Below are 13,332 nucleotides of genomic sequence, written 5' to 3' on the forward strand. Positions count from 1 at the left end.
TAACTCTTCCGGGACGCTACAATATACACCCCCCCAACCCCGCCCACCTCAACCTCCTCATGCTCTCTCAGGGAGAGCATGTCCTAAATTCCAAGCTGCTGTTTTGAAGCATGTTAAAAAAAAATAATGCACTTTGTGACTTCAATAATAAATATGGCAGTGCCATGTTGGCATTTTTTTTCCATAACTTGAGTTGATTTATTTTGGAAAACCTTGTTACATTCTTTAATGCATCCAGCAGGGCATCACAACAAAATTAGGCATAATAATGTGTTAATTCCACGACTGTATATATCGGTATCGGTAGGTATCGGAATCGATAATTAAGAGTTGGACAATATCGGGATATCGGCAAAAAAGCCATTATCGGACATCTCTAGTAAAGATAGTAAGTCTCCCATTTGTCAAGATTTGTACGCAAAGTTTGGATTTCGATTGAACCGCGTAACACGAAGCTGTCCCAAGTGTTGCCGAGGCTTGAGTCGAGCAGTCGCAGAAGCACTGCTGAGAATTTTTGTTCGTGGAGAGCAAATTCCGGGGAAAAAAAACCCAAAACGGATTTCCTGGCAAAAAAATGGGAAGTTTGTCTCACCTTTTTTCGATCACAACATGGGAGTGAATATTTGACCAATATTACTTATCTACATTGTTTGTTGTCTTAGTTCAGAACCTACCAGCAGGACCTCGGAGACCAGGTAGTCCTGGGGGTCCTGGAGGTCCCGGTGGTCCCACAAGTCCAGCCCCTGAAGACAGTCCTGTTAGGGGGAAAAAAATGGGATTCTGAATATTGAACTTATAGTACTTACTCAGGAAACAGTGAGGTACTTACTACCAGTTCGTGTTGCACTGACAGTTTCTGAACTTGAACTTGAACTTATACTTGAACTTGAACTCGATCTGCTGGAACCAGCCTGGTCCCCCGTCACACCTAAATGGCCACACCATTACGTCGTTATAAAAAAATGACAATGCTACACTCTGATTCCACAATATCCTCATTTTTCTAAGACTTCATTTATTACCAGGGTGTCCTCTTGGACCGGCAGGACCAGACAACCCGGGGGCTCCGGGGGGACCCGGTGGCCCGGCGGGACCCGGCGGTCCAGGGATGGCCACAGTACTGGAGCCATCTGGAAATAACGAAAGAAAATATTAACGTTCAGCAAACTTGTGGTTTGACTAAGAAGTGTAAAAAAAAGTCTTACGTTGAGTTGAAACGATCCGACCAGCCTGACCCATTTCACCTGAAAGACATTATTCCTTTATCAGTCTTTTTCTTCCGGTAAAATGTTACGGTATTTACATCAGCCGCTGGTCCGGATACAACGATCACAGATGCTGGTTTTTCCAACTTTGCGCCTATAACAATCCGGATGGTTCTGTTCGTCTTTGATCCGGAGGACACGACGTCCACGGTTTCCAAAAACCATTTGAAATGTGGACTCGTCAGACCACAGAACCCTGCAGCCGTGTGTGTAAATGTCAGTTTGCACGTGCTAAATGAAACGCTAAATAGTGCTGGCAAAACGGCGACGACTGTTGATGAATCACATTGCGCGTGCTAAACAATTTTATTTGCGTTTTCTCCTCCAAAGTGTTAAAAGTGTTAAGGAAAACCGATATCACAAACAATTCCCGCTCCTTGCCGTCTTCACCAAGTGTTCAATAAAGGTAAAAGTGATGTTAAATGTTCATTTATCCATGTCATTCATCACGTATTTGTATTATGCATGACTTTCTGCATGTACAACTATAATCATCATTTATAAAATGTTGTAAAAAATTATAAAATCATTTATAAACATTTATAAAATTTATAAAATCATATATAAACATTTATAAAATGTATAAAATCATTTAAAAACATTTTAAAAATTTATAAAATGTGTTTTTGGGTGTCTGAAATGGATTAATTGGATTTTGAAGATGTTTAAAACCATTTATAAAATTTATAAAATCATTTTTAAAATTTATAAAATGTGTTTTTGGGTGTCTGAAATGGATTAATTGAATTTTGAGAATGTTTAAAATCATTTATAAAATTTATAAAATCATTTTTAAAATGTATAAAATCATTTATAAAAATTTATAAAATGTGTTTTTGGGTGTCTGAAATGGATTAATTGGATTTTGAGAATGTTTAAAATCATTTATAACATTTATAAAATCATTTACAAAATTTATAAAATCATTTATAAAAATGTATAGAATTTATAAAATGTGTTTTTGGGTGACTGAAATGGATTCATTGGATTTTGAGGATGTTTAAAATCATTTTTAAAATGTATAAAATCATTTATAAAATGTATAAAATAATTTATAAAAATTTATAAAATGTATAAAATGTGTTTTTGGGTGTCTGTAATGGATTAATTGGATTTTGAAGATGTTTAAAATCATTTATAAAATTTATAAAATTATTTATAAAATTTATAAAATCATTTATAGAAAATTATAAAATTTATAAAATGTGTTTTTGGGTGTCTGAAATGGATTAATTGGATTTTGAGGATGTTTAAAACCATTTATAACATTTATAAAATCATTTACAAAATTTATAAAATAATTTATAAAAATGTATAAAATATATAAAATGTGTTTTTTGGGTGTCTGAAATGGATTCATTGGATTTTGAAGATGTTTAAAATAATTTATAACATTTATAAAATCATTTTTAAAATTTATAAAATCATTTATAAAAATTTATAAAATGTGTTTTTGGGTGTCTGAAATGGATTAATTGGATTTTGAGAATGTTTAAAATCATTTATAACATTTATAAAATCATTTACAAAATTTATAAAATCATTTATAAAAATGTATAGAATTTATAAAATGTGTTTTTGGGTGACTGAAATGGATTCATTGGATTTTGAGGATGTTTAAAATCATTTTTAAAATGTATAAAATCATTTATAAAATGTATAAAATAATTGATAAAAATTTATAAAATTTATAAAATGTGTTTTTTGGTGTCTGTAATGGATTAATTGGATTTTGAAGATGTTTAAAATCATTTATAAAATTTATGAAATTATTTATAAATTTTATAAAATCATTTATAAAAAATTATAAAATTTATAAAATGTGTTTTTGGGTGTCTGAAATGGATTAATTGGATTTTGAGGATGTTTAAAACCATTTATAACATTTATAAAATCATTTACAAAATGTATAAAATAATTTATAAAAATGTATAAAATTTATAAAATGTGTTTTTGGGTGTCTGAAATGGATTCATTGGATTTTGAAGATGTTTAAAATAATTTATAACATTTATAAAATCATTTACAAAATTTATAAAATCATTTATAAAAATGTATACATTTTATAAAATGTGTTTTTGGATGTCTGAAATGGATTAATTGGATTTTGAGGATGTTTAAAATAATTTTTAAAATGTATTAAGTCATTTATAAAATGCTTAAAATCATTTATAAAAATGTATAAAATTTATAAAATGGGTTTTTGGGTGTCTGAAATGGATTAATTGGATTTTGAAGATGCTTAAAATCATTTATAAAATTTATAAAATCATTTATAAAATTTATAAAATCCTTTATAAAAATGTATGACATTTATAAAATGTGTTTTTGGGTGTCTGAAATGGATTAATTGGATTTTGAGGATGTTTAAAATCATTTATAAAATGTATAAAATCATTTATAAAAATTTATAAAATCATTTATAAAATTTATAAAATCATTTATAAACATTTAAAAAATTTATAAAATCATTTATAAACATTTATAAAATTTATAAAATAATTTAAAAACATTTATAAAATTTATAAAATGTGTTTTTGGGTGTCTGAAATGGAGTCATTTGATTTTGAGGATGTTTAAAACCATTTATAACATTTATAAAATCATTTACAAAATTTATAAAATAATTTATAAAAATGTATAAAATTTATAAAATGTGTTTTTGGGTGTCTGAAATGGATTCATTGGATTTTGAAGATGTTTAAAATAATTTATAACATTTATAAAATCATTTTTAAAATTTATAAAATCATTTATAAAAATTTATAAAATGTGTTTTTGGGTGTCTGAAATGGATTAATTGGATTTTGAGAATGTTTAAAATCATTTATAACATTTATAAAATCATTTACAAAATTTATAAAATCATTTATAAAAATGTATAGAATTTATAAAATGTGTTTTTGGGTGACTGAAATGGATTCATTGGATTTTGAGGATGTTTAAAATCACTTTTAAAATGTATAAAATCATTTATAAAATGTATAAAACCATTTATAAAAATTTATAAAATTTATAAAATGTGTTTTTGGGTGTCTGTAATGGATTAATTGGATTTTGAAGATGTCTAAAATCATTTATAAAATTTATAAAATTATTTATAAAATTTATAAAATCATTTATAAAAAATTATAAAATTTATAAAATGTGTTTTTGGGTGTCTGAAATGGATTAATTGGATTTTGAGGATGTTTAAAATAATTTTTAAAATGTATAAAGTCATTTATAAAATGCTTAAAATCATTTATAAAAATGTATAAAATTCATAAAATAGGTTTTTGGGTGTCTGAAATGGATTAATTGGATTTTGAAGATGCTTAAAATCATTTATAAAATTTATAAAATCATTTATAAAATTTATAAATTCCTTTATAAAAATGTATGAAATTTATAAAATGTGTTTTTGGGTGTCTGAAATGGATTACTTGGATTTTGAGGATGTTTAAAATCATTTATAAAATGTATAAAATCATTTATAAAAATTTATAAAATCATTTATAAAATTTATAAAATCATTTATAAACATTTAAAAAATTTATAAAATCATTTATAAACATTTATAAAATTTATAAAATTTATAAAATAATTTAAAAACATTTATAAAATTTATAAAATGTGTTTTTGGGTGTCTGAAATGGAGTCATTTGATTTTGAGGATGTTTAAAATCATTTATAACATTTATCAAATCATATACAAAATTTATAAAATCATTTATAAAAATGTATACATTTTATAAAATGTGTTTTTGGATGTCTGAAATGGATTAATTGGATTTTGAGGATGTTTAAAATAATTTTTAAAATGTATAAAGTCATTTATAAAATGCTTAAAATCATTTATAAAAATGTATACAATTTATAAAATGTGTTTTTGGATGTCTGAAATGGATTAATTGGATTTTGAGGATGTTTAAAATCATTTTAAAAATTTATGAAATCATTTAAAAAATTTATAAAATCCTTTATAAAAATGTATACAATTTATAAAATGTGTTTTTGGGTGTCTGAAATGGATTAATTGGATTTTGAAGATGTTTAAAATCATTAATAAAATTTATAAAATCATTTATAAAAAATATAAAATCATTTATAAAAATTTGTAAAATTTATAAAATGTGTTTTTGGGTGTCTGAAATGGATTAATTGGATTTTGAGGATGTTTAAAATCATTTGTAACATTTATAAAATCATTTACAAAATTTATAAAATCATTTTTAAAAATGTATAAAATTTATAAAATGTGTTTTTGGATGTCTGAAATGGAGTCATTTGATTTTGAGGATGTTTAAAATCATTTATAACATTTATCAAATCATATACAAAATTTATAAAATCATTTATAAAAATGTATACATTTTATAAAATGTGTTTTTGGATGTCTGAAATGGATTAATTGGATTTTGAGGATGTTTAAAATAAGTTTTAAAATGTATAAAGTCATTTATAAAATGCTTAAAATCATTTATAAAAATGTATACAATTTATAAAATGTGTTTTTGGATGTCTGAAATGGATTAATTGGATTTTGAGGATGTTTAAAATCATTTTTAAAATTTATGAAATCATTTAAAAAATTTATAAAATCCTTTATAAAAATGTATACAATTTATAAAATGTGTTTTTGGGTGTCTGAAATGGATTAATTGGATTTTGAAGATGTTTAAAATCATTAATAAAATTTATAAAATCATTTATAAAAAATATAAAATCATTTATAAAAATTTGTAAAATTTATAAAATGTGTTTTTGGGTGTCTGAAATGGATTAATTGGATTTTGAGGATGTTTAAAATCATTTGTAACATTTATAAAATCATTTACAAAATTTATAAAATCATTTTTAAAAATGTATAAAATTTATAAAATGTGTTTTTGGATGTCTGAAATGGATTAATTGGATTTTGAGGATGTTTAAAATCATTTATAAAATTTATAAAATCATTTATAAAATTTATAAAATCATTTATAAAAATGTATACAATTTATAAAATGTGTTTTTGGGTGTCTGAAATGGATTAATTGGATTTTGAGGATGTTTAAAATCATTTATAACATTTATAAAATCATTTACAAAATTTATAAAATCATTTATAAAAATGTATACAATTTATAAAATGTGTTTTTGGATGTCTGAAATGGATTAATTTGATTTTGAGGATGTTTAAAATAATTTATAAAATTTATAAAATCATTTATAAAATGTATAAAATCATTTATAAAAATGTATAAAATTTATAAAATGTGTTTTTGGGTGTCTGAAATGTATTAATTGGATTTTGAGGATGTTTAAAATCATTTATAAAATTTATAAAATGTATAAAATCATTTATAAAATTTATAAAATCATTTATAAAAATTTATAAAATTTATAAAATGTGTTTTTGGGTGTCTAAAATGGATTAATTGGATTTTGAAGATGTTTAAAATCATTTTTAACATTTATAAAATCATTTACAAAATGTATAAAATCATTTATAAAAATGTTAAAAATTTATAAATTGTGTTTTTGGATGTCTGAAATGGATTATTTGGATTTTGAGGATGTTTAAACTCATTTTTAAAATGTATAAAATCATTTATAAAATTTATAAAATCATTTATGAAAATATATAAAATTTGTAAGATGTGTTTTTGGGTGTCTGAAATGGATTAATTGGATTTTGAGAATGTTTAACAGGAAAAATTGCTCCAGTCTTCGTATGGATTCACTTAGATTCCCTTTATTGTAATTATCAACATCGTTACCTACGAAATTAAGCGCCATCGTTCAGTGCAATAAAAAAAAAATACCTAAAGAATAAATATCCATACTTAAGAAAATGTAGCATAATTAGGGACGAATTTAGCAAAATTGTTTAGCCTTATCAGACACTTTTGGAGACTAACATGAAAGCACGTATCCTTTTTTCCCAATTAGCATCAATTTTCAATTACCACCCCCATCTGAAAGCACTTACAGGCCTGTGACATTAAAATAATCTACAGAAGAATGTTATTTTTTTCCCGAAACAACAAAATATATATTTTTTGCTTCCCATGTTTTTTTGCTCACATGCTAATAGATAAATAGAATATAATAGAATATGAGTAGTAGGGAAGGGTGTCATATGGGCCCATTCCTGTCTTCATGAGAGGAAGGGGGGTGTGGGGTGTAATCATTTTGCAATTTAGTTTGCTGAAAATGATGGAAAGTGCCACTCTATGTAGCAACTGATGCTATGTGCACTGCAAAAACTGAAATCTAAGTAAGATTAAATATCTCAAATAAGGGTGATATTTGCTTATTTTCTGTCTGATAAGATAATTCTTCTCACTAAGCAGATTTTATGTTTTACTTGTTTTAAGAGTTTTGGTCCTAAATAATCTCAGTAAAATATTACAGCTTGTTGCTGAGATTTTATGATCTATATTGAGTAAAACATAGAATATCAAGTGTTGCAAAGTTGTGTCATCAACACTCACAAGTATAAAACTACTTTTTTTAAAGTAATAATTTCTTACTTCAAGCATGAAAAAATTACATTTACTTAATTTAAGAATAATTTTCAACAAATTGAGCAAAAAGGTCTCTTTTTTTCTACCAAGAAAAGTGCACTTGTTATTAGTGAGAATATACTTATTTTAAGGTATTTTTGGGGTTCGTTGAGGTGAGCTAATTTTGCTTGTTTTGGAAAGTCTTGACAAGCCGAATTTTCTTGTTCTATTGGCAGATAATTTTGCTTAATTCAAATAAAATACCCCTCATTTTTATATATTTTTTTCTTGTTTTTGAACACTGACTTTTTGCAGTGTGGTCAAAGTTGGAATTTTGGAATTGCCACAAAAGAGATCTTAAGCTATTCAACACTAAAGTGGATAGCGACTCAAATTTGTCACGTTTCATGTGTCAGGTAAACCGTCACAAATGGGGCCATATGAATTCCCTTCCTACTGTAGACTGCAGTCCTGTGGAGAAACCTGGTCAGGAGATAAGACCGTACCTTTAGCACCAGGCAGTCCTGGAATTCCACCAATACCTGCAGGGATGGGGGATTAGGGTGCATTAATACACATCCGAATCATTTAGAAAGGTATCCTTATAGGCAATTACAGTAACTATAAATGCATAAATTAGTGCTGTCAGTTAATATTTTTTTGTAATTACACAAGTGCAATTTCATTGTCAGAATGTCATATACATGAACATTTTTTTTATGTTTTACTTAAATGCACGTCATTTGCTCAAAACTCGGAAACAGTTTGACCTGAACTACAGTTAGGTTTATTTTAAAGTGGAATTTATCAGCGAGCACACCAGTCGTAGTCTCTTCACTCAGCTTTGCACTTATGCATGTGCGTATAACAACACCCATTTCGGGTACTGTAACTATCTGCAGTTAAGGTACAAAATAAATTGCATGATTGATGTTCATACACGATTAATACAAACATTTTTTTGTGTGATTAATCAGAAGTTAACTCAGGGCCGTCAAAAAACGGTGAGCACATTTTACAAAAACCCGAAACCAGTGAAGTTGGCACGTTGTGTAAATGGTAAATAAAAACAGAATACAATGATTTGAAAATCCTTTCCAACTTATATTCAATTGAATAGACTGCAAAGACAAGATATTTAATGTTCCAACTGAGAAACTTGGTTATTTTTTGCCAAATATTAGCTCATGGTATGAAGGTGTATTAGTGCACAAGGCATGGGTAACTTACACATCTGTGAAGGCGCCATTAATGCTGAAAGGTACATACAGGTTTTGGAGCAACATATGTTGCCATCCAAGCAACGTTATCATGGACGCCCCTGCTTATTTCAGCAAGACAGTGCCAAGCCAAGTGTTACATCAACGTGGCTTCATAGTAAAAGAGTGCGGGTACTAGACTGGCCTGCCTGTAGTCCAGACCTGTCTCCCATTGATAATGTGTGGTGCAGAAGCCTAAAATACCACAACGGAGACCCCCGGACTGTTGAACAACTTAAGCTGTACATCAAGCAAGAATGGGAAAGAATTCCACTTAAAAAGCTTCAGAAATGTGTCTCCTCAGTTCCCAAACGTTTACTGTGTGTTGTTAAAAGGAAAGGCCATGTAACACAGTGGTAAAAATGCCCCTGTGCCAACTTTTTTGCAATGTGTTGCTGCCATTAAATTCTAAATTAATGATTATTTGCAAAAAAAAAAAAAAAGTTTCTCAGTTCGAACATTAAATATCTTGTCTTTGTAGTCTATTCAATTGAATATAGGTTGAAAAGGATTTGCAAATCATTGTATTTATTGTTTTTATTTACGATTTACACAACGTGCCAACTTCACTGGTTTTGGGTTTTGTACTTAGTTGTACCTGTGTTTTTCCATCTATACTTAAGTACATTCTAGTTATCACAATTTTGATACTTAAGCACAATAAATAACAGCTACTTCTGACAAGAAACTGTCACTTTGACTCCAGTATGGCTTTTGGCTACTTTGTACAAACCCCGTTTCCATATGAGTTGGGAAATTGTGTTAGATGTAAATAAAAACAGAATACAATGATTTGCAAATCATTTTCAACCCATATTCAGTTGAATGCACTACAAAGACAACATATTTGATGTTCAAACTTATAAACTTTATTTTTTAGAATTTCATGGCTGCAACACGTGCCAAAGTAGTTGGGAAAAGGCAAGTTCACCACTGTGTTACATCACCTTTTCTTTTAACAACACTCAATAAACGATTGGGAACTGAGGAAACTAATTGTTGAAGCTTTGAAAGTGGAATTCTTTCCCATTCTTGTTTTATGTAGAGCTTCAGTCGTTCAACAGTCCGGGGTCTCCGCTGTCGTTTTTTACGCTTCATAATGCGCCACACATTTTCGATGGGAGACAGGTCTGGACTGCAGGCGGGGCCAGAAAAGTACCCGCACTCTTTTTTTACAAAGCCACGCTGTTGTAACACGTGCTGAATGTGGCTTGGCATTGTCTTGCTGAAATAAGCAGGGGCATCCATGAAAAAGACGGCGCTTAGATGGCAGCATATGTTGTTCCAAAACCTGTATGTACCTTTCAGCATTAATGGCGCCTTCACAGATGTGTAAGTTACCCATGTCTTGGGCACTAATACACCCCCATACCATTACAGATGCTGGCTTTTGAACTTTGCGTCGATAACAGTCTGGATGGTTCGCTTCCCCTTTGGTCCGGATGACACGATGTCGAATATTTCCAAAAACAATTTGAAATGTGGACTCATCAGACCACAGAACACTTTTCCACTTTGCATGAGTCCATCTTAGATGATCTCGGGCCCAGAGAAGCCGGCAGCGTTTCTGGATGTTGTTGATAAATGGCTTTCGCTTTGCATAGTAGAGCTTTAACTTGCACTTACAGATGTAGCGACCAACTGTATTTAGTGACAGTGGGTTTCTGAAGTGTTCCTGAGCCCATGTGGTGATATCCTTTAGAGATTGATGTCGATTTTTGATACAGTGCCATCTGAGGGATCGAAGGTCACGGTCATTCTATGTTGGTTTCCGGCCATGCCGCTTAGGTGGAGTGATTTCTCCAGATTCTCTGAACCTTTTGATGATATTATGGACCGTAGATGTTGAAATCCCTAAATTTCTTGCAATTGCACTTTGAGAAACGTTGTTCTTAAACTGTTTGACTATTTGCTCACGCAATTGTGGACAAAGGGGTGTACCTCGCCCCATCCTTTCTTGTGAAAGACTGAGCATTTTTTGGGAAGCTGTTTTTATACCCAATCATGGCACCCACCTGTTCCCAATTTGCCTGCACACCTGTGGGATGTTCCAAATAAGTGTTTGATGAGCATTCCTCAACTTTATCAGTATTTATTGCCACCTTTCCCAACTTCTTTGTCACGTGTTGCTGGCATCAAATTCTAAAGTTAATGATTATTTGCAAAAAAAAAAAAATGTTTATCAGTTTGAACATCAAATATGTTGTCTTTGTAGCATATTCAACTGAATATGGGTTGAAAATGATTTGCAAATCATTGTATTCCGTTTATATTTACATCTAACACAATTTCCCAACTCATATGGAAACGGGGTTTGTACAATCATGTGTGGTAATACCTGGAACACCATCATCTCCAGGAACTCCAGGTGGTCCTCGTGCACCAGCAGGTCCCACTGAACCTGCATCACCGGAAAAAAAATTACAGAGGCTGTATAAGAAAGACAATATCTACTATGGCAACATATATGGGACAAAAGGTGTTTTTTTTTAAGGCCTACTGAAACCCACTACTACCGACCACGCAGTCTGATAGTTTATATATCAATGATGAAATCTTTAACATTGCAACACATGCCAATACGGCCGGGTTAGCTTCCTAAAGTGCAATTTTAAATTTTGCGCGAAATATCCCGCTGAAAACGTCTCGGTATGATGACGCCGGCGCGTGACGTCACGGATTGTAGAGGACATTTTGGGACAGCATGGTGGCCAGCTATTAAGTCGTCTGTTTTCATCGCAAAATTCCACAGTATTCTGGACATCTGTGTTGGTGAATCTTTTGCAATTTGTTCAATGAACAATGGAGACAGCAAAGAAGAAAGCTGTAGGTGGGAAGCGGTGTATTGCGGCCGACTGCAGCAACACAAACACAGCCGGTGTTTCATTGTTTACATTCCCGGAAGATGACAGTCAAGCTTTACCATTGGCCTGTGGAGAACTGGGACAACAGAGACTCTTACCAGGAGGACTTTGAGTTGGATGCGCAGACGCGGTACCATGAGTACGCATGCAGCTGCGGCTTCCAAACATTTGATCGCTTGCCCGTACGTGCGTGCCGCTATGTGCATGTCACGTACGTAACTTTGGGGACTTTGGGGAAATAAATGTGCTGTATGAACTTTGGGGAGGTGAACGATACTTTGGGCTGTGGGATTGAGTGTGTTGTGCAGGTGTTTGAGTTGTATGGACGGGAGGGGGGAGGTGTTTGTTATGCGGGATTAATTTGTGGCATATTAAATATAAGCCTGGTTGTGTTGTGGCTAATAGAGTCTTGTGTTTATTTACTGTTTTAGTCATTTCCAGCTGAATGTCAGGTCCCACCCGCCTCTCACAGCATCTTCCCTATCTGAATCGCTCCCACTGCCCTCGAGTCCTTCACTCTCACTTTCCTCATCCACGAATCTTTCATCCTCGCTCAAATTAATGGGGAAATTGTCGCTTTCTCGGTCCGAATCGCTCTCGCTGCTGGTGGCCATGATTGTAAACAATGTGCGGATGTGAGGAGCTCCACAACCTGTGACGTCACGCGCATATCGTCTGCTACTTCCGGTACAGGCAAGGCTTTTTTTATCAGCGACCAAAAGTTGCAAACTTTATCGTCGATGTTCTCTACTAAATCCTTTCAGCAAAAATATGGCAATATCGCAAAATGATCAAGTATGACACATAGAATGGACCTGCTATCCCTGTTTAAATAAGAAAATCACATTTCAGTAGGCCTTTAACAGTCAATATGAATAAAAAACATTGCATTTAGGGCCTGATCCACTAAAGGTTTGCGCCTATTAAAACAGGTGCAAACCTGATTTCAAGCTGATGTGAGCCGAGGATTGCGTCTCTTCAGTGAGCAAAATAAGGGACGCAATCTATTTAGCTTGTCTGTTAAGAGTTTACAACTTTTAGTTGTGAGAGAACAGCTACTGTCAACAACTCGTGATCTGATTGGCTATCGCAACTGTCTATCAACTGTATGTGTTCTCAAATTCATATGCTAATGATACCAGGTGAGTATTTATTACAGTCGGGAAATATATGAAAAACATTTCTCCTCACCTGCACTTCCCTTGGAGCCCTTTGGTCCAGCAGGGCCCGGGATCCCATCAAGTCCTGGCATACCTTTAAACATGAACCCATTAGTCAACAAATACCTACACGTTCAATAACAGTCGAGCTTAGTGGCTCCCTGGACCTCTTTCAGAGATGCGTGAAAATGGAAAAAGATGAAGAAAAACAAATTATTTTTTGTTTTAATATGGTTTCTAGAACAAACATGACACAAACCTTCCCAATTGTTAGAAATCCTGTTTATGTTACACATGCTTCACTGATGAGA

General features: G+C 31.0%; 1 protein-coding gene across 2 annotated transcripts in view; it reads right to left on the bottom strand.

The window, feature by feature from the left end:
• Window positions 1-13,332, bottom strand: part of LOC133617280 (uncharacterized) — a 105,654-nt gene that overhangs the window by 32,145 nt on the left and 60,177 nt on the right. For both annotated transcript variants that reach the window (XM_061977197.2, XM_061977198.2), the window contains exons 23-29: window positions 13,053-13,115; window positions 11,336-11,398; window positions 8,245-8,280; window positions 1,206-1,244; window positions 1,023-1,130; window positions 830-928; window positions 675-755 (exon numbers count right to left, since the gene is read on the bottom strand). In XM_061977197.2, the coding sequence (XP_061833181.2) occupies window positions 675-755; window positions 830-928; window positions 1,023-1,130; window positions 1,206-1,244; window positions 8,245-8,280; window positions 11,336-11,398; window positions 13,053-13,115 (489 nt within the window). The remainder of the gene's footprint in view (window positions 1-674; window positions 756-829; window positions 929-1,022; window positions 1,131-1,205; window positions 1,245-8,244; window positions 8,281-11,335; window positions 11,399-13,052; window positions 13,116-13,332) is intronic.

Source organism: Nerophis lumbriciformis, linkage group LG16 (genome assembly GCF_033978685.3).
Source record: "Nerophis lumbriciformis linkage group LG16, RoL_Nlum_v2.1, whole genome shotgun sequence".
In the NCBI taxonomy this organism is placed as follows: Eukaryota; Metazoa; Chordata; class Actinopteri; order Syngnathiformes; family Syngnathidae; genus Nerophis; species Nerophis lumbriciformis.